General features: G+C 43.9%; 1 protein-coding gene across 4 annotated transcripts in view; it reads right to left on the bottom strand.

Annotated features, from left to right (window-relative positions):
- Window positions 1–22585, bottom strand: part of XYLB (xylulokinase) — a 159694-nt gene that overhangs the window by 47034 nt on the left and 90075 nt on the right. The window contains exons 16-17 of one of the 4 annotated variants that reach the window (XR_010918709.1): window positions 11794–12138; window positions 8383–8499 (exon numbers count right to left, since the gene is read on the bottom strand). The exons of 2 other annotated variants lie outside the window; for them this stretch is intronic. Coding sequence is in view for 1 of the 2 variants with exons in the window: in XM_067542763.1 (XP_067398864.1) it covers window positions 12041–12138 (98 nt within the window). In the remaining variant the exon portion in view is untranslated. Of the gene's footprint in view, window positions 1–8382; window positions 8500–11777; window positions 12139–22585 lie in introns of those variants that run through there. One more of the 4 variants, XM_067542763.1, reaches the window with a different exon arrangement.

The raw sequence follows: 22585 nt of genomic DNA, 5'->3' as shown, positions 1-22585 counted from the left end.
AGAGGGATCTCTAAGTTCTGAGCTACCCTCTTGAAAAAATCATTAAATTGCTTCAGATCGTCTACAACAGTCAGTGCAGGGTGGAATCACAGCTTCATCAGGTGAAGATGATGACTCGTTTGTGGGAGGAGAGGTATCCTGATCCCCAGTGAAGATCTCTGCCCGAGTTTCTTTCCCTGCTTCAGCCACTGTAGCTGAAATTGATGATCTCACTGATTTTGTTGTACTCACATGGGAGTTGATAGGTCTTTCATAAGGTCTAGTGTTGGAGGAGTAAGCATCCCAGTTATGCCACTGCACTGGTTTGACATCGGAGGGCAAACCATGGTGGACCATAATAAGGACATGGTTTATGCTCTCTATGGTAGGCATAATCACTGGGTTCTAGTGAAGGTCTGGTGGGGGAGAAGTATTCAGATGAAAATTGAGCTTCTTCTGCTTCACTATCATCATCACTGAGAGAGTGCATTGGCGAGAATCCTCATCATGTGCGAAGTGTATTGGAGAGCCAGTGCTGTCTTCCGATCTTGGAGATGAGGTGTGGATGGGTTATATGTGATATTGTTTGCACCTTCTTTTCCCTGACGGTGCCAAGGTTGGTGCCGTGGTCCCAATCGGCTCCGTAATGGTAGTCAGTATCAAGACTGGTGCAATATAGGAAGACGGTGTTGTGATCAGTGCATCACTAAGAGTTGGTGCTGCTGTCGGTGCCTTCTCGGTTACCGGTGCCATGGCCAGTATATTCTTTATCTCCAGTACTGTGGTCAGTTTTGGTGCCAGCATGGGTGCCATAATTTCTCCTAGCACTGTACTCTTCTTTGGTGCTGTTGAACATGGCGGTGCCGCAGGGACCATTGACCGTTGGTCAGGCGATTTCTGCACTGTATTTTTATGTGGTGCCGTACTGGAGGAGGACAGCTTTTTTAAATCGCTCAACTCCTGGCCAGGATGTTTTAGGTCCTTGAGTGGCACTGACCGTGCTGTACCTGAGGATACTTTCGCCTCTCTGGTATTGCCTTTAGGGGACAGCCTCTTAGGTAAACACTTTCTCTTTGCTGCAGGACTAGAAGTTGGAGATGAAGCCCTTTTCCTTGGCGAGAGTTCTGTGTTAGGATTGTACGGTCCCAGGTCAGACGAGGGTGTGAGGGATTCTTCCATTAGAATTAACTTCAACCTCAGGTCTCTGTCCCTCCTGGCCCTCGCTTTAAGATTTTTGCAATGTGTACATTTTTGAGGTACATGGGTTTCACTCAGGCACCGTACACAGAGTGAGTGTCCATCCGACACTGGCATAGCCTCCTTACAGGAGGTACATCTTTTAAAACCAGGGGAACCGGGCATATCCTATTCCTATAAGCTCCACTACTCAGAGAATTAAAATAAAATAAAATAAATTTGGGGGAAAAAAAATTTTTTTAAACAGGTAAGTAAATAAGTGACTAAAGCAGAATTAACTATGACTAAACTAAATTAATAATTAATTCTAAAATATCTAACTACAAACAAAGTTTGACTGCTGGCAATGCTCTGTCTTGGACCATGGATAGTTGAGAAGGAACTGAGGGGCTCGGGTCACACACGCACTACAAGACGCTCCAACGGCACCATGAGACTGCAGCCATGTACGCATAGCTCAAACAAATACTGCTGAGAAGATTGCCGATCAAGAGCATTGGATGTGACATCATCTAAAGTGGAGCACCCACAGGGACATCACTCGAAGAAGAACAAGTAAAACCAGTCACAGCCCCTTCTCCCCCAGAGATCAAGCCCCAAAAGGCTGGGTATCTGCATAACCAGCTTTGGGATTTTGCATTAATCACCCAGTGAACCCAGGTTCCTCGGGAAATCCTCCAGTGAGTCAGAAGCATACAAAAGCATACAACCTGTATTGATACAAAAGGCTGTGAATATTCTAAAGGCTCATATTGTCTGGCCCATCTGAATACAATAGTCTTTGAAGTTTTCAGTGCTTACAAGCCTGGCTCAAACATACAGATAACATTCATAACATTAAATACAATAGTCTCAGGATAGGCCGGTGTTCATTATATCTGTCACAGTGAGCAGATCATTGAATTAACTATTACAAATATGCACTATGGGCCTGATCCAAAGACCACTGAAGCCTATGGAAAGACTCCTGTTGACTTCACTGGTCTTTGTATATCAGACCCTATTTCATTTGGGGCACAATAATGTGTCCAAATTACGTCCTAAATTATGCCCATGAAATCTCAATGAAGTCAGAGGGGAGAATCTGACCCAACATTTTAAAGTTTAAAACCAATTTCAACTCCTGAATATAAATTTTGTAGTTAAGGTTTTATTTAAGGAGAAGACAGTTTCTATGGATATATACACATTGCTAGAACTTTCTCCTCCTTCATGGGTGGAAGCCTGAATAAAATAGCATGACGGAACAAGCATTCAAGATGCAACATCACTTCATTCCAGCAACAAATGTGATTTCAAATAATTGCAATTTATGATTTGCAAGTAATGGCAAAAATCAATCCATTCTTTATTTCCCTGATTAAACCCCAAACTCTGCACTTTAAAGAAAACAAAGTTGGCTTTTGATTCCAAAAAAACATGACTTTATATTTGTATTATTTTGTCTGATTTACAAAACAAACACTCCAGAATTGTTCCTAAAAAAGCTAAATATGAGTCAAAACTGTATTACTGTTGCAAAAAAAGCAAACATCATTCTGAGTTGTATTAGAGGTGTGTTTTAATCAAGACACAAGAAGTAATTCTTCTGCTCTACTCCACGCTGATTAGGTCTCAACTGAAGTATTGTGTCCGGTTCTGGGCAACACATTTCATGAAAGATATGGACAAATTGAAGAAAGACCAAAGAAGAGCAACAAAAATTATTAAAGGTCTAGAAAACATGACCTATGAAGGAAGATTGAAAAAATTGAGTTTGTTTAGTCTGCAGAAGAGAAGACTGAGAGGGAACATAACAGTTTTTAAGTACGTAAAAGATCGTTACCAGGAGAAAGGAGGATAGGACAAGAGGCAATGGGCTTAAATTGCAGCAAGGGCGAATTAAGTTGGACATTAGGAAAATTTCCTGTCAGCACTGGAATAAATTGCCTAGGGAGGTTGGGGAATCTCCATCATGGAGATTTTTAAAAGCAGATTATACAAAAACCTGCCTCTTCAGTTCCTTCTTGCCAGCTGACTCCAACAGAAGGATGTGTGGGCGGGTTTTGGAATGGACATGAGCAACACATCTCAAAGAACAGTTACAGGTTAGTAACCGTTTTTAGTTCTTCGAATGCTTTCTCATGTCAATTCTAAGTAGGTGACTCTCAAGCCATTACACAGGAGGAAGGGTCGGAGCTTGGTGGCACGCAGATTGTAGCACTGCTCTGCCAAATGTGGCATTCTCTCAAGCCTGTCGATGGCGTAATGAGAGACAAAGGTATGAATAGACAACCACGTATAGTATAGTATAGTAGTTAGCATGTCACAAGGGGCTAAAAGGGATGTCCCATTAGTCTTCCTATTACCAGGATGGGGTTCCAAGGGGGAAACGGTTGCTGTATTTGAGGGTACAATCTAGGTAGTCCTTTGAGAAAATGCCCAACCATTAGATTGGTAAATACCGATCGGGCAGTCACCCAAGGCTGAAACACTGAGATCACGGCCAAGTGTACCTTGATAGATGATACTGAAAGCCCTTGCTGCTTCAAGTGCAACAAGTACTCCAGGATGAAAAGTATCGATGACTGTGTAGGAGAAGCCCTTCTTTGCATTGATCAGACTGATAACCTTTTCCACTTAGCGAAGTATGTGGCCCTAGTGGATGCTTTACTGCTACTGAGAAGGACTTCTCTGACAGGTCCTGAAAATAACAACTCCATGGGGTTTAGCCATGGAGCTTCCATGCCATGAAGTGGAGAGACTCAAGGTTGGGGTGTCGAAGGCTGGAACTAGTGGTAGGTAGTACTTCCATTGACAGGTCAAGGAGTGTGGTGTACCAATGCAGTTGCGGCTAAGCTGGAGCTATCAAAATCATGGAAGCCCTGTCCTTCCTGACCTTCAGCAGTACCTTATGAACGAGTGGAATTGGTGGGAATGCGTACAACAACTCACCCCTTCATGGGAGGAGGAATGCATCCACTACCAGGCCTGGACCGTGATTCAAGGAGGAGCAGAACTGCAGGCATTTCTTGTTGTGTCTTGTTTTGAACAGGTCTGTACCGGGATCTACCCCCACGTTGGAAGATGCTGTTCACAATGTCCCGGTGAACACACCACTCGTGACTGGAGAAGGACCTGTTGAGATGGTCTGCCATTTCATCCTGAGATCCTGGAAGGTAAGATGCCTGTATATATATTGAATGGCTATACAAAAGTCCCAGCTGGAGGGCTTCCTGGCACAGGAAGAGGAGTATGCTCCATCCTGTCCGTTTATAAAAATATGGCTGTTGTATTGCCATCATGACTGATACACATTTGGCCTCCAGATGGGCTTGGAAAGACTGACAGGAAAAGAATACTGCTCTCACCTCTCTGACATTGATGTAAAGTGAGAGCTCTGGTCGGGACCAAAGACCTTGGGTCCTGAGTCCTCCTAGATGAGCTCCCCAACCCATCGCTGAGGCATCAGTAACTAGAGACAACGAGGGGTAAGGTGTGGAAAAAGGAACTCTTGTGCAGACTGACAGCGGATCGAGCCACCAATGAAGGGTTTCAATCACGAGGGAGGAAGCAAGATTACCCTGTCCAGGTGGGCTCGAATCGCATGATACACTGAAGCTAGCCACGCCTGGAGGGGCCTGAGGCGTAGTCTTTCATACTGAACAACATACGTGCATGTTGTCATGTGCCTCAGCAGCTTCAGGCAGTTTCGTGCCATGATGGTGGGGAAACATCTGATGAAGGATATGGCCCAGAAATTAGACTCCAGAAGAAATGCTCTGGCCTGGCTTTAGTCCAGCGCTGCTCCTATGAATTCTATCCTTTGAGTGGGAGTGAGAATTGACTTTTGCATGTTTACCAAGAGACCCAGCTTGTCAAAGGTTGATCTTATCAAGTTTAATCTGCCTCCACCTCTGCATTGGTGTGACCCTTGATCAGCCAGCCGTCAAGGTACGGAGAGACCTGCACCTTCTACTTCCTCAGGAATGCGGCAATGACTGCCATGCACTTTGTGAACACACAAGAGGCTGAAGACAGGCCAAATGGTAGGACAGTGAACTGGTAGTGGGTATGGTTGACTACAAATTGGAGGAACCTTCTGTGACTCGGGATGATAGACACCTGGAAGTACGCGTTCTTCAAGTCAAGGGCAGCATACCAATCCCCCGGATCCTGGAAGGGTTGTGGCATGGTCGGCTAGTTTAGCCCTCTCGTGGGTACTGTGCCCTCTTCGGCTACGACTATGGCGTGCCTGGGTGGGAGCGGGGGGGCCCGATCCCGCCCTCTGCCCCAGGTCCCGACCCAGGGACCCTGTGTGGAGTAGTCTTCAAACCACCCAGTCCGTGACTTACTCCCTTCCCTGGGTCGCCTGTCTTTGGCCCCACTGCTCGCAGTCCGCTTCCTGGAACTGGGTGGGGAGGGGTTCTCCCTCAGGCCTGTGCCTTGGGTCCCTGGCCGTAGCCAGACAGGTACCCTCCCTCTTGTCTCTGGTACATTTGGGGTTGTAATATGTGGCAGTGGTTGCTCCAAGTCCTGTAGCAGCTCCGCTCCGCTCTGCTCTGCTCCTTCTCCTAACTCCCTTCCAGCTGCCCCTGTCTGCCTGACAGGGAGGCTTTTAACTGCTGGGGCAAGCTCCTTGATTGGCCTCAGCTGGCCTAATTGGCCTAATTGCCCCAGAGTAGCCCCAGCTGGATCACCCAGGGAACAGGGATTTGTTCATTCTGGGGCTAACATAGACCCCCTCTACTACTCTCCTGTAGCAATTGTTGTACTCGGTGTGTTGGTTACCGATGTTTATCAGTGTAGGCTGCGTGCGTGTGTCCCTGTGTAGATGCTGTCCCAGCTCTGCGCAGGAAACTGAGACGGCTCTCACGATCGAATGAGTCGACATGACCACAGATTAGCTGAGTAACGAAGGCACCCAAGCTGGGTTTATTGCATGCGGCACAATGAGAAATGACTTACAGAGTATCTCTGGGTCAGTTTCATATTGGCAGCGTTACAATGGTCTCAGCCCAACAGCGGGACTTTCCGTTATCCCCTAGACCGGACACCGGTATTCCCTCTGACACCCTCTTTTATACACTGTTACATACACTTTCGGTCTGCCCCCTTTCACGTAGGTAGTTGCCACCCTCCTGACGTAGTCTAATACCACCTTTTTCCGTTGATTGGCTGATTTGGGCACCGCCACTCCATGTATCATTTCTACCCATCAAAGTGTCATTTCAGAGAGTTAGTATCTTGGTACCTCTTATACCCACTACACATTTTAGTAATATTTTGGCAGTCTTACAACCTTGCAGAATCAGCACTTTCCTATACCAGTCTCAGTTAACTTGAGTGACCCCTTAGACTTCTGTTCACTCGGCTTTTTCCATTTAGGCCTTAGCCTGTTTTACAGGCCTTAAGCTCTCACTTCTTACTACAGCCATCAGGTCTGGCCCTGTCACAGGGTATAACGGAGACCAAAGAGACCATGCTGAATCTCAGCTTCTTCATGAATCTGTTGAGGTTTTGCAGGCCAAGATGGATCTGAGACCGCCTTTGGCTTTTGGGATTAGGAAGTAGCAGGAGTAAAACCCTTTGCCCCTTAGCTCCTGAGGAACCTCCTCCACCACTCCTAATTTTAGGAGTGTCTGCACTTCTTGGTTTAGAAGTTGCTCATGAGAAGGGTCCCTGAAGAGAGACAGGGAGGATGGGAAGCAGGGAGGCAACTAAATTGAATGAAGTATCCCAATTCTACCATGCATAGCACTCAGCAATATGAAGTGATCTGGGCCCATGCCTGGTAAAAGTGGGATAGCTGGTCCAAAAAATAGAGGGGTGATGGAGCCAAGTTCCTAATCACTATGCTGTCTTCGGGCACACCCTCAAAATTTCAGCTTGGAACTGGAAGATTGCATGAAGGACCAGATCCTTGGCTGGAATAGAGTGGAGGGGCCCATCTCCTATAGTTCCTGCCACGCTTTCAACTGTAGTCCTGCCTGGGTTGGGATTGATAAAACTGAGGCAGGGATTGTGGCTTAAAATGCCTCCTTAGTGGAGCAGCGGTATGAAGCTCCAGGGACTTCAAGGTAGCTTGAGAATGCTTGAGGCTATGGAGCTTTGAGTCTGTCTGTTCCGAGAACAGCGCTAGCCCTTCCAAAAGGAGGTCCTGAATGGTCTGTTGGACCTTGTGTAAAAGTATAAGGCTTGCAGCCAAGAGCTCCATCTCATGACTACAGCAGACGACATGGTGTGGGCCACTGTGTCAGCCACGTCTAGTGCCGCCTGTAGTGAAGCCTTCATTACTACTTTGCTCTCTTCTACTAGGACTGTAAAGTCTGTCCTGGAGTCTGAAGGTATCAGCGCCATAAATTTGGATATGTACCCCCAAGAGTTAAAGCTGCATCTACTAAGGCTCACTTGTATGTTAGCAATGCGAAGCTGGAGCCCTCCACCAGAATATACTTCTTTACCGAATAGGTCCAGTTTCTTTGTGGACTTAGCCCTTGGCGTGGAACCTTGCTGGCCTTGCTGCTCACGCTTATTCGCCGCAGCTACTACCAGTGATCTTGGTGGAGGATGAGTATAAGTACTCATGCCACTTGGAGGATACAAAGTACTTTCTCTCCACCGACTTTGCTGGGGGAGGCAAAGAGGCTGGAGTTTGCCATAATGTTTTCGTTGTGTTTCGAATGGTCTTTATCAATGACAAGGCAACCCTGGATGGTCCTGCAGGAGCTATGTCATCCACCTTGTCTATCTGGAGCCCCAAGTTTTGTGCCACCCCCCTTAAAAGCTCCTAATGAGCCCTGCTGTCATCCTGCCACTGCTTCATCCAGAAACGAGGATGAAGAAGCTCTGGCAAGCACAAGGCATTGCTCTTGACCTTCTGCCCCCTTGGTTGTGCGGTACCAGCTCCTCAGGCTTGGTGCCGTGCAGCTGTTCATGGACCGACTGAGGTGGGCAAGCTCTGCTCTCAGAAGCAAGTGAGACTGACCTTCTAGAATATGATTCCTGAGCCTGGTGGAACACCTATGGGGTCCAAAAAGGCCATTAAGCTGTCACTTTACCATTGTGCTGGCCACGGCATGGGGAAGATCTGTCCCACATTGATCCTTGGGTTCCGTCTCTTCTATTAGTGCTGACTTATTTTCCAAGAATAAGATATCACTTCGGAGTCGGAGGCAGAAGATGCGCTCTGCAGCAACCACGGCAGTGCCATGCCAGACGATGCCAGGGCGCGGTGCCGGGGGGGGGGGGGGCAACCAACACAGCACCATGGTTGGTTTGCCTCTGGATGGCAGCGGATGCTTTTGTGTTGCTGGTGGTCTGGGAGCTGGAACTCAATCCCACCTGGAGGGGAGACAGTGGTGTCATGAGCTCTATCAACTCCCTAGCTGCCTCAAAAGTTTCCAATGAGGAGGGAAGTTGTAAGGCCTCCTCACAACTCTCCCTAGGCGGGGAGTCCAAAGGTACCGAACTCGACGGACCCCTCTGTGGGACCAGTCTTGATGGTACTACGCCCAAGAGCATGAAACTTGAATGGCTTGATGCGGGTCCCTCCATTCAAGCCTTTACACCCTGCTGGATTCAGCATCAGTGCCAGAGATCCATGTCAGTGCAGAGTGTCTCTTGACACAGAGTCTTTCCTTGGCACCATAGTTTCTCTCATTGATGTCGGCACGCTCTGCACTAAAGCCGATGTGCTGAGTGTTGCTTCAGCCGAACCTGGCTCTGAGTGCTGTCAGAGAACTGCCTCCATCAGGAGTAATTTTATTATTTGACTTCTCTCCTTTTTTGTTCTGGGGTGGAATCCCCTGCAAATGTTACAGCGATCCCTCTCATGGGTTTCTCCCAGACACATCAGACAGGTCATATAGGGATCACTCCTAGGCACAGGCTTTTTGCAGGCCCCATATGATTTAAACCCAGCAGATCAAGGCATGCCCCTGTCCCAAGAAAAGGGAAGAGGGGAGGTGATCTCAATAAGTGGGGTCCTAACTACTCTAACTATACTAATCTACAACAGAAACAAACACTAATTTTCTTAACTATTTACAGGTAATAATTTAAGAGTCCACTGGGGAAGTGGACTTCCACTGGGAAAGTGCCAAAGTCAGAGAAGACCCATGTTCCAGTGACCATCACAGGTGGTAAGAAGGAACTAAAGAGGCAGGGGGTTGGTAGGGCCCTATATACTGCACCATGAGGGCACAACTATAGGGGCACCAGAGCCGACCTGATGGATACCACTAAGGGAAAAACCTTCCAGCGACATTGCACGCATGCACACACCTACTTGGAATTGATATGAGCAAGCACTCAAAGAAGAAATTTGGGCTGCCCAACCCACTAGCCCTCCCCCCAAAAAAGAAGCTAAAACACAGCTTTTCTCCTCTAGATCTCCAATTTTGAATCTATTTGGTGATGTATATGCAATGAGTTTCATAGATTTTTAAGGCCAGAAGGGAATATTATGATCTTCTAGTCCAACCTCCTGAACAATGAAAGTCTCAGAAATTCATCCAGTGATTGCTACGTTTAGCTCAACAATTTGTGGATGAACTACATTTTTAGAAATTTTAGAAAGATTTTATGTTGATTTAAATACACAAAGTGATGGAGAATTTACCAGATACTTTGATAATCTGTGCTAATGGTTAATTACCCTCATTGTTAAAATTTTTTATCTACTTTCCAGTTTGTGTGTTGTGACTTTAACTTCCAGCCACTGGGTCCTGTTATCACTTTGTCTGCTAGATCAATGAGCACACTAGTATCAAGTATTTTCTCCCTGTGTAGATACTCCTAGACCATGACTAGTTTGCTTCTTAACCTTCTTTTTGATAAGCTAAATAGATTGAGCTCCTTTTGTCATTGTAAGGCATTTTTTCCAGCCCACAAGTCATTGGTTTCTAGTAGACACGTCTTCGCCATTAACAGTGTCATGCCCCAATCTATGCAATTCCTATTGAAGTCTATGGGAATTGTTCATGCATTTTACTTCCAGTTAAGAAGTCAATGATCAAATTGACAAGGAACTTCAAATTTTTCATTAATAGCATTGGAATGTAGCCCTGGCTTCATCAAAATATTCTGTCAAATGAGAAATGCGTGCTTCAATCTGAGTGAGAAAAATCATGCTGAATGTATTGACAGATCACTATAATTCTGGTATGTATACACAAGGGTCACAAAATATTCTAGAAGTCTTTTTCCCTACATGCCAATATACAATTATTGTTGTTTAAACTATTCACTTGCTTCTTTAAAAACATGTAACATTCAACATTGCATTATTTTAACAAGTCTATTTTATTTTTCCCACATACAGGCATATTCAGCTCTGTGAAACTCAAAAGAGAAATAAAAATAATACTGGCACACATTCATATAACATCTTCCTACTGGGATCTCAAGGCACTGCATGAAGATAGGCAAGATGGGAAAAGTGAAGCACAGAGAAGTTAAATGACTTTGCCCAGTGTCAAATAGTCAGTGGAAGAATCATGAATAGAACCAGGGCTCCTGATTCTGTTCTCTAACGACTACAGCACAAAAGCATGAGGTTCTACACCAGCTAATCTGCAAGGCTTGTGCTGCATGGAGAATGCATTCCATAAGGAGAGGGGGAAAAAATAGACCCAGCTTCAGTTTCCTAAAACCATAAAACTAAATGAAAAAGTTCACAATGGAAATGGCCTGTACTTGAACATCAGATCTAAAGTGGTGAGGGAAGAGAACATATATCAGGGAAATTTAGATTCAGATCTAATTCCAATTCAAAATATCGTGGCTCTCCACTCCAGGTGAAACTGGAACAACAAATCCAGAAACAATTCCAAACTTTGGGAAAAGTTCAGGTTGGAATCCAATCTGGGATCTGAACTTCATTACTTGAGTCTTTATCAAATTTGCACAAACGTCTGCAAACCAAAGCTTCTTTGTTTTCCCCATTTTCTAGTCTTTGGTTGTTGTGATAGGCATACCCATCAATATATCAATGCCTCAAGGAAAGACAAAAAAGGGTGTGATCCAGATGCTCAGATTTTGATTTGTGTGCTCAGGATCCAATACAATGTGTAGAAAAGATGCAAAATACCAGGCTTTAGTATGAGAAGCTTAGAATGATACCGAACTCAATTATTTTGCATAAATATCATTGTCTGCAAACCTCAATTTCCTAATTCAGCATTTCTGATGCAAGTAATTTGAAAGAATATAAAAGAGATAACTTCAAGGGCCTAATCCTGATGAGCTCACCCAGCAAACTGCAACTGACTGAAAGGGAAACAGCAGAAAGCAAGGTTAAGGAAAAAGGGATTCTATTTGTTTTCCCATTTAAACAAAAAGGTTCCCCATGAAGCACCAAACATGGAGACAGCATCACTGGGCAAGCAAACATATTAAGCTGGGAACATTCATTCTTTGTTTCTGGCCAACCTGTGGAATATATTGATAGGATAGCACAATGTTCAACTCTTCACTAACCTGATATGTGACCATGGGCAAGTCATTTTACTTCTCTGTGCCTCTTATTATGTGTACATACAGCACCTAGTACAGTGGAGTCCCGATCTCAGTTGGACAAAGGAGGCACTACTGTTCTTCTCTAAATATTAATACCTCCTCCACACACATACACACCTTCTCTTTGAAAGTGAATTTTTAACATGGATCTCGAATGGGCCCCAGGAACTCCCTCCATCCCATTACTGGTAAAATTAAGACCTGTGATGGGTATGATGTTTTTTTCTTTAACTGAAAAATAAGCACAGGCAGACTAATAGGTGGAATGATTTTTTAAATTTATTTATTTATTTTAAAGAATTGCCTAAATCAACATCAAACCGTTCTGGCTCTCAGTGTATCTTAACAGGAAAGTTCTCAGTAGCTAGCCATTCACTAGGCTGGGCTCTGGTAAATTGGAAGCTGTTGCCAAGCAACAGTAGGTGCTAAAGAATAAAACACAGTCTGTAGAAACCTGATAACCTGAAGAGAAACAGAATCACAATCTAAGATTTATGGCATTTTTAAAAAAGAGACAGACAATGTTACACACACCCATACACACTATTAATTTTTTGTAAATAAAATTAGTATGTTTTCATAATGCATAATTAACTAGCAAAACAAAGGAAAACTGATAGGTGATTTGCTTTATATTTTCCTTCATTAAGCTTAAAAAGACAGTTAAAAGGTTCTTAAGAAATTAATCCATTAAGACCAAGCCATGACATCTATCATGAAAAGATTACAGAAAAAGGAATGCTGTGTTGACAGAGAGCACTGCAATTGCCAACAATCTATCTATGCTATCTATCTACCAGCGTTTTTCTGCCATGCTCATCGGCATGGCATCTGATCATCAGAAAATTCTGTGTAAACTTATTAAGATTTAAAAATATTTTTAGCAAGTAAATTAGAATACATTAACACAGCTCATCTGTGTTCACCCATCATGCATATTTTATACTACTCAGGAAAACAGCTTTTAAATAATATACCAGAGCTATTCAGGATACACTGTGGTGCAGTGAAAATGTAATCCTGTGCTAAAGGTTGCTGTTTCCATAGATTTAACAGTTTATTTGATGCTGACAGACAGTGTGTTTTACCCTGCAGATACAAAGTAAGATTTTGGGCCAAAAAATTTGGTTGTAACCAACAAAAGGGACTAACCGGATGTTTAACATGACAAAGTTGACCCAATAGAAACAAAAGAAGGTTTTGCTGCAGCAGGATTGCAACTTTGTTATGACCTCCTTCCAAGTCTCAACTCCGTGGTCCAAATTCTTCCCTGAGTTAGGGCCACTTTGGTCCCTTCCACTTTTCCAAAGTGGCTTTAAGTGCTGCATAGTTGGCCACCGACAGATACAAGGGGATCTCTGGTGGCACAGAATTGTCTTATTGGCTCTTACATCACCCTCTGTCTCTGCAGCTGTATTGGGGCTGAAGGGAAGTGGGCATGACAGGATCTTCCCTGTAGCCCAGTGATCCTTGGAATACCATAATGGCCCTTTCGAGTCACTTGCCATCAGTATAATTTATGGCAGTTCATTAGAATTCTAAGTTACAACAGGGGATCAAATTGGTGCACAGCCAGACCTGGATAACTGTGGCTTAAAGGCACCTTCCTCTGCACCTCTGGTACAGATATAATAAAACAGCTTTTCAATTTGAATGACCCAATATGATTGTGTCTTATATTGACATCATCTCTACTAACATCTTTCCATGTTATGAAACCACCCCAATTAGCAATCTATTTTCAACAGAAGCTCAGGATTGATATAACAAGGGTTTATTTTAGGTCTGGATATAGGAACATTTCGCAGAACTTAGTGGGAAAGTATACATGGAACAAGCCTGAAATACCCTTGGCTTTAACCAGTACTTATACATTGCTTGTTTTAAATGTGCAATGTCACCAAATTCAATCACACAGAATTAAACAGGAGTTTACGGGGAAAAGGGATACAGTGAAATTGCCTTTGTATATTTTGGGTCCATTTTGTACCATTTATAGAATAGTCACAAAAAGATAACCCATGAGGCACTGTTAACTGATAGCAAAAAACAAGAAGATACCTCTAGGTTCTGCAGAAAGAACAGTTACTTACCTTTGTAACTACTGTTCTTCAAGATGTGTTGCTCATGTCCATTCCCAATTAGGTGCATATGCCTGCTTGGAAGTGGGAAGTAGGGAGGCCAGGATCTGCCACGAAGTCTTTGCCAGTTTTATCACTTCCTCATGGACTGGGAGGGCCACCCTGGATGGGGTTGCACTGCCAGGATGCCAAATAGGTCATCTGTGGGCTCTCTCAGCTCCTCCACCTTTAGTCCCAGGTTTGATGCCACCCATTTCAACAGTTCCTGGCGGGCCTAGAAATTGTCCAGTGAGACAGCAGAGGAGGGTCCTGCCACAACTTCATCCGGCAAAGAGGAGGATGAGACTGGTAGAAGTTGAGGGATAGGGTCGTCCTCTATGGTTGCTGTAGCCCCCTCTGGGGCCTCTGTGAGGACCTCCTCTTGGTCTCAGTCCCGATCTAAGTTTGGTGCCAAGCAGGCGGTTGCCGATGTCTGCAGCACCAAGGCTCTGGAAAGGGAGCACCTTTGTGAATCTGAGGTTGGATGAAGACCCAATGGGTTCTAAAACTGCCAGGGCACTGTCCATCGACCTTATTGGCCATATTCCTATTTGGGGTGCCGGCAATCTACCCTTTGGGCAAGACCACTTCCTCTCCCTCAGAGTCCGAACTGTCTCTCAGGGACCATGGGGGTGCCAAAGCCATTTGCTCTTCCGCACCATGGCGGGAGCATGGAAGCACCGTTGCCAGGAACCCGAACATCATTCCTCTCGCAACCAGCAATTGTCTTTGGGGTTCTTGTAGGGGCTTGGCAACAGGGATTCGGACACCAGAGATCTGTGCTGGGGCTCAGGAGACCAGTGGCTCTCCAGGAACCGGTGCCAAGGGTCTGGAGACAAGTGCCAAGAGCCCAACCACCCATGGTGCGGTTCTACGGTCCAATGCCATGGGTCCAGAGACCAAAGCCTCAGTGTCGGGGACCGTTGTGGAGGTCTCATTGCTGGTTTCCCCCTGGACAGTCCCGCAGATGACGGTGGTTCTGAGAGTCTTCCTTCTCAGGGCGTTGGATGCACAGAAATGGCCAAAAGGTCCTCCACTGCCTGGAAGGCCTCAGGTGTTGTGAGCACCGTCAGATGCCAAGAGCCATTGCAACTCCCCCGAGTCAGCGATGGGGCCGATAATGGGCTCGAGACTGGATGGATGAGGGTACCTCGTGGGTCGGTAGGGTCCAGCGGCCCAATGCAGGTCTCGCCTGATCTCCTGCGCCCTTCTTCTCCCTTCTCGGCACCACTGAGCACCCTAATCAGCATGTGCCTTCTTCTGTTTCTTCTTAGGCACCGGAGATGGCGATTGGTGCTGGGAAGACAACAGCACCAGAGGGATGCTCCACACCGAGGCCAACATGCTTGGCGTTGAGTCTGACCGGCTCGGTTCCGATGCCAGTCTAACTGCTGATTCCATTAGACGTGCCCGCAACCTAATGTCTTAATCTTTTTTGGTGCGGAGCTTGAAACTTTTGCAAATCTTGCACTTTTCCCACACATGAGCCTTTTCCAAGCACTTCAGACAGCTCTGGTGTGGTTCGTTGACTGGCATAGGCTTCTTAAAACCAGAGACCAAACCCAGAGACTGGGACATGCCCCATCTCTGGGCCAATCTCTAACCTATGCTTTTCACTAATTAACACTTAACCACAAAGAATTGAACTATGTACACTAAGAAAATAATGAAAAATCACTAGTTGGGAAAGCCTGCTGTAGCAAGACAGGGTTCCAGCATCATCATACACGGTAAGAAGGAACTCAGAGGAAGGGGATCTGGTATTGCCCTATATACTAAGGCATTTGCACGTCGCTGCACTGGGCGCTAGAGCCGGCCCTATGGATACCCTACAGATATTAGCGGAAAAATTTCTGGTACCGGTGCATGTGGCACACACACACCTAATTGGGAATACCCATGAGCAAGCACTCAAAGAAGAACACTGCCATTCATTCACTCAGTCCAATCAAATCCTTTATGTTCTATTTCTAACTGTTTCAGTCTCCTTTTGAGCCCATCCAGTGTTCCTATCCAATGACTACTGGAGATTCACACTATGTTTATCAATAGACCTTTATGTTTAGCAATATTAGTTTTAAAGATATCTTTAAATAAAAAAAAAAAAATAGAAATTTGACACTTTTCCTTGTTGAATCAAATTTTGCAATCTGTAACAAGCTGCCCCACCTCATCCCATCCCAATTAACCTGTTACAGATTGCAGAGCTGATGTATTTGATTCACAGAATTATAAAAACCCCATCTTTTAAAAAATCAGATTTTATTCTTAAAAACCCATAATGTATAGCTTATGGAACAATGTGCATCAAAATTCAGATGTTCTACATTTCAGTCATTTGTCAAATTTTGATGACGTGTCATATGAATTGGCAGGTTTGAAGGCTGAGAGGTAGTTATAAATCTTTCTACAATGCTAAATAATTCCTCTCAATCCTCGGTAGTTACACCTTTCCAATATTAGTAATTGTTTACCCATGTTCTAGATATTTGTTCTTGTAATCTCTTCTCAGATGTCAATCTCTTCAGCCCTTAATCATTTTTGCTGCTCTGTTATGAATTCCTTCAATTTTTGCTACATCATTCTCATGTTGGGGTGCCCAGAATTGAATGTATTTAGCTTCAATGTACCTGGCACAGGAAAATATAAACAGAGCTTGGCAATTCAAAGATAGGCTGTTCCAAATGCCAAAATAAAAGAGAACTGCTGAAACAGATGAAAAATGCATGTAAGCAGTAGAACTCTCACCCTTCTCTGAGTAAAATCTACATATATTGTATTGAGTCCAAACTTACCCCTTCCTGGGCTTTCACTTTATTGGTAGCAACAAACAACAAAAGTATAAACATCAGTATGAGCTTTAACCCCAAGCTTGGTTGTTCTTAGGTTCTTTCCCTGCACAGACATCTTTGTTTCTGACCAAAGAGAGGATTCCATCTCCTTATATGCAGGATCAGGTTAACAAGCTGCCTCTGCCACAAAGTATTAGCCAGCATCATCCTACAGGTTTCCAACACGTTACAGGGTAAGTCAGCCAAGGAGACCTGACACCCTCTTATAGGCCATTAAAGAAGAGAAGATGTATTAGTTTATTGTGTTACATTTAGGCAGAAACGTGACTTATGAAAGAAAGCTATCTAGCTACCTCTGTAGAGTTCTAGTAACAGCTATTAGGCAATTAATGGAGTTTAGTTGAGCAGTGAAAGAGAAAACTAATGTTCCTAAGAGAAGTAGTGTAGTGAGCAGAAACCCTAAACTGTATCTCTCCATTAAGAATAGCCAACATGAAAGGAGAGAGGAGGGTACCAATCAAGACAGCAATAAAGAAACAAAGGGATATTTAACAAAAAGAGTATTTTGTTATTAAACTACCACAGTGAATCCAGATTATTCCTCAAATGGAAATGGTGACTGGATTATCCATACCCGTTGCTACCCATTACCATTCCCCTTTACCTTCCTTACTACTCTCCTGGCCGAGGTAACAGCAATCAAGAAAGGCACTTTCACAGAAAGGTGTAATACGGAATAAGTTGCTAGTGACTCAAAGGAGGGAATCATCAACTGTTAGAACTAAATTCAACATCCACTTTCGAATTGGGCAGTGGATCTGTGGGTATAACTCGTCCAAACCCTTTAGAAATCTGATGGATATATGGTTTGAAAAGATCAATCGGTTATCCAGTGGAGGGTGGAAAGCTGAGATAGCTGCCACGTGGACTCTGAAGAAACCACAGGCTAGTCCTTGCTGTTTCAAGAACAGAAGATAGACCAAGATAAGGGGAATCGAAACTTGCAAAGAGGTATCCACTCAGCCCATAGATCAAATAGAAAATCTCTTCCATTTAGAAAGGTAAGTAGACCTTCTTCAAGGCTTTCTACTGTTTAGGAGAATTTCTTGTACTCCTTTAGAGCAATCTCAACCAAGGACGTCAGCCGGGAAGCATGCACACCATCAGGTGGAGGACCTGTAGGTTGGGATGGAGGAGGCAGCCGTTGTCCTGAGACATCACATCTGCATCTCTCAGGAGTGACAGAGAAGGTCTCACCGATAAGGCTAGTAGAGTCAAAAACCAATGTTGATGGGGACATCCTGAGGCTATTAGCATAATGTGAGCACAATCTTTCTTCATTTTGGACAGGAGGGGAACTGGAGGGAAGGCATACAGCAGCCTTTTTAACCAGGTCAGGAAGAAACTATTTGTTAGAGACCCCGGGTTGTGATCCATACAGAAATAGAAAAAGTTGACTTTTTTTGTTTTCTTTTGTTGCAAATCAGTCCACTTAGGGAGTTACCCACCACTGGAAAATGGCCCTGGACACACTTGGATAAAGGGACCACTTGTGGTGACCTGCGAACAATCTGCTCAGGCAGTCTATCAGAGTGTTTTGAACCCCAGGAAGGTAAGCCACTTTCAGGCTGATGGACCTGGCTTTGCAGAAGTTCCAAAGCAAGATCGCCTCTTGGCATAACTCCATCAACTGGGCTCCCCCATATTTGTTTACATAAAACATAGTGCTCACAGACAACACAGCAGCCAACAAATTCCGCCCTGTGATATGCAGGAAGAATGCCATCCAAACCAAACAGGCTGCCCGCAGATTCCTGATATTTATATGCAGATTTAGCTCTTGGGAAGACCAAAGACCCGGAATCTGAAGGGGGCTTAAGAAAGTTCCCCAATTTAGATTTGATTCATTTGTGACTAAAGTGACTGTCTGTTGAGAAGGAGCAAAGGGGACTCCTGTGCAAACATTCAATGGGTCCATCCAGTAGTCTGGGAAGTACAAATTTGAGCAGGTACCTGAACTCCCCTATCCATATGACGGCAGGCCACAGAATACACTGAGGTGAGCCAACCCTGTAGCTCTCTAAAATGCAGTATGGCATGTTGGATCACGTCAGTGCATGCCGCCACGTGCCCTAGAACTTTGAGGCAGTTTTGAATCATACTGAGAGGATGTGTCTTTAGATCTAGCGCAATAAGCCACACTGCCTGAAAACTCTGCTGCAGTAGGAACGCCCTGGCCTATATGGAGTTGAGGACCAGCCCAATCAGTTCTATTCTTTGAACCAGAATCAGGATATATTTTTCTGTATCGATTAGGAGCCCTAGTACATGAACAGCTGACAGGATAGCAGCTATGCTGGAGAGTATTTGAGACCTGGATCAGCCTTTCGCTAACCCGTCAACCAGGTACAAAACACATGGATTCCCAACCTTCGCAGGAATGCTGCTACTAATGCCATGCATTTTGTGAACACACAAGAGGCTGCTGAGAGGATGAAAGGCAGAACTGTGAACTGGTAGTGGAATTCATTGACCATGAATTTGAGGAATTTTTTGTGGCTCCAATGAATTGTCACATGAAAGTAAGCGTCCCTCAAGTCAAGAGCAACATACCAGTGCCTGGTCTCTAAGGATGGAATAACAGAAGCAAGAGTAACCACAAGGAATTTTGTTTTCTTTAGAAATTTGTTTAGTTACCTTAGATCTAAAATATCCCTGAGACCCCTCCCTCCCCCCTTTGCCTTCAGGATTAGGAAGTATCACGAATAGAATCTCTTCCTTCGGAAACATATGGGAGCTTCCTCTCTAGGCCCCACAAGGAGAGACTGAACCTTCTGTAATAGCATGTTCTTGTGAAAGTGGTCCCTGAAAAGGGATGAGGAAGGGGAGTGTGAAGAGGAACAGAAATAAAGTGAAGGGTGTATCCCAGTTCCAACATGCTTAAAACCCACTGGCCTGTGGTGATGTGGGACCAAGCATCTAGGAAGTGGGATAGGTTCCCCTTCCCTGCAAATTTTGAAGGCCTCAAGGACTTATGAAGTCTCTCCTTCAGTACAGAAAGGAGGGTCTGCCTATAGATTCAGCTAGAACGGGCAGAACACTCCTGACAAACAGACATGTTCAATACCCTGGCGGTTCTGATGGAGGGTGACGAACAGGCTCCATGAGTAAGTATTTGAGCCTGAGTCCTGTCCTTTTCGGAACAAGGATTGAACCTTCTACAATGGTGACATCTGTCACCTGCGTATGCTTCCCCCAAACATTTAAGGCAGCTTGGGTGAGGGTCGCTCACTGGCATTGGTTTGCTACAAGAGTGACAGGCCTTGAAGCTGGAAGAATGTGGCATGAGTCCCATACTGGACCTGGTATCCAACAGGAACTGGAGACCAAGTTTCACTAAGAACTAAACTAAATTTACACTAGTCAGTAACTATGTACAAAATACACTACTCTGTGCTAAACTAACATGACAGGCACTACATATACAAGAAGGGAGGAATGACTTGCAAATGCAAAGATCATAGCTCCAACAACCATCACTGGCAGTAGGAAGGAACTGGGGGGGTGTCAGGGACAGCAGAGCCCTTTATACCTACAAGATACCAGAGGGTGCTCACACTGCCCCAACAGGTATTACTGAGGGAAAAATCTCAGCAACTGTGTACAACATGAGCACACATCTACAGAGGAATGGATATGTATAATCACTCAAAGAAGAACTTTATGTTTTTCTGTAGAAGCAAACATCTTCAGTCAGCTGGCCTGCTTCCCCAATATGGTGTCTTTGGAAGTTTGCTAATAAGCCACTAACTCCACCAATCCATGGCTAACATCTTTACAAAGAAGGAAACTGTTTACCTGCCCTCTCATTCAGCAACAGGAGGACCAGGAAATACTTTCCCAGTCTTGTATCTACCTCTTTAAAACCTTTTCAACTTTTTCTGGGGGTCTGGTGCACACCAGAGTACACTGCATGTTACATTCCCAGTTCTCTACTTTCCAGGATATCCAATTGTGTATAAGTGAACAAAAATGTACAACATCTTTTCTAATTCCTCACAGGTAACACATTTAGCAGTAATAGAAGATACAATGACTTTTCAAGGGCACATACATGCTTAATTATTCAAAAGAAAATTGACTCGGGCACTGTGATATGAAACACTAAAATATGCAAACAAGGTAAATTATGGGGGAAGTGGTAAAATTAAAAAACGGTTCATGGTGGAAAGAACACACAGGACCAGATCCTGATCAACTTACCCACTCATGCAGCTCCATTTACTTCAATGTAAGCAGAAACAGATATGCCATTTCAGGTGAACTATTCTCTATAGCACTCAGCTGCTAGCTTATGCTATGAAATAATCTGACCAACATTTGGCCACCTCTAGAGCACCTGCAATCTGCAGTATTTTGACTTAATGAGGAAGGATGTTTAAGAAACAAAAACATGGAACTTTACATCATTTTAAGGGGTCAAATCCCAATGCAGGAAAAAAATTCTTGGCTTCAATGGAAGCTTTGCATAAGTGAGGACTTAGTGAGTCAGGAATTCAGAATTTTACCCTTGTGCAACTCTTGGCTATCCCAAATGAAGGATCTGAACTGAGGAAAGTAATAAAAAAGAGGGTAATAGAGAGACATTGCAACATAGAATTTTAGCTACTTCTCATAAAATACATATAGTCCACTCAAATAATGAGCATCTTATTTTAGCTTGGACCAAAGTAAATGTCTTTCCAATCAAGACATCTATTAAACTGAATGTCTCTTGTAAGCAGGTGCTACCGTGTTATATTTTTATCAAAACTATTGAGAATAAGCAAGAGAAAATGACTAAGTGAAGTGAACAAGAAAGTGTCTGATCTTGATGAATAATTCAAGGATGAAATGTAACAAATGCTGATTTGTTTTTAAAGGCAGAAGGCAGGATACAACTGTCCTTGGGTTAGAAAAATGACCTTTTCTTTGTAATGATGCTCTTGTCTGTAGGCACTGAATCACAAGCTCAGCATTTGTAATTCCAGTTCACAGCTTTGTTGTTTATCTCAAAGCTTGCCACTCCTTGCAATATCATTTAATCTTTACTTAACAGGGTAACCCAATTATTGCAGAATTTCAGGTATAATACTAGGCAATCTTGTCAATCCTTTGATTGCTCTACAAATATCTTCATCTCTCTACTTATACCATTTTAAACATAATTCAGAACACTTTGTTAGGATTCCTGAATCCAGGTCATGGATTCAAAACCCTTACCAGGACTTGGCCTCATAATCATTGCAATGTAGCATACTGAAAAAGACAGGAATAGTGCTATAGGGATGCTGTAAGTCTGGATGAAGCATTAAATTGAGGTCTCTCTTGCCCATCTCTGATGGCAGAGAACATAGAAGTTAAAGATCTCATGACATTTCTATCACAAGGAATAGGGGATAATTTCGATATATCAGCCAACATCCCCCTCCTTAATGAAACATAGGTCTTCATGTCAAGGCTGTGTGCATGTGATTGCTAGATGTGTTGTGGCTACTATATTTGGCCACAGTCTTCCCTTCCAACATGTAACTCATTATGCTGCTAAGCATTTTGGAAGTATATGAAATCTAATGAAAAGCACATTTTATCTACTTTGTATTTGGTACATTTTAAATAATGTGTGACCTAGTAGTTACAGCAGGCAAGAATGGTACAGCACTCTTTGATTCTATTCATGGTTTTGTCAATGACTTGTTATGTGGCCTTTGGCAAGTCACTTAAACCTTCTGTGCCACAGTTTCCCTATTTATAAAAAGGGAATAACAAAGATAATACTTAGTGCTGCCTCAATGCAGGGGACTGACTGGACTAGATGATCTATCAAGGTCCTTCAAATCCTACATTTCTATGATCCTATGCTTACCTGTTTCACAGTAGTGTTGTAATGCTGAGTTACAATTTTCAGATGTAGACACAAACTGTTTATTATTACTACAGTAATACCTAGAAGACAAT

This window comes from Emydura macquarii, unplaced genomic scaffold (assembly GCF_026122565.2).
Source record: "Emydura macquarii macquarii isolate MOO-44397 ecotype Brisbane River unplaced genomic scaffold, CSIRO-AGI_Emac_v2 contig_719, whole genome shotgun sequence".
NCBI classification, from domain to species: Eukaryota; Metazoa; Chordata; order Testudines; family Chelidae; genus Emydura; species Emydura macquarii.
The sequence above is the reverse complement of the archived record's forward strand: the minus strand, read 5'-3'. Positions and strand labels throughout refer to the sequence as shown.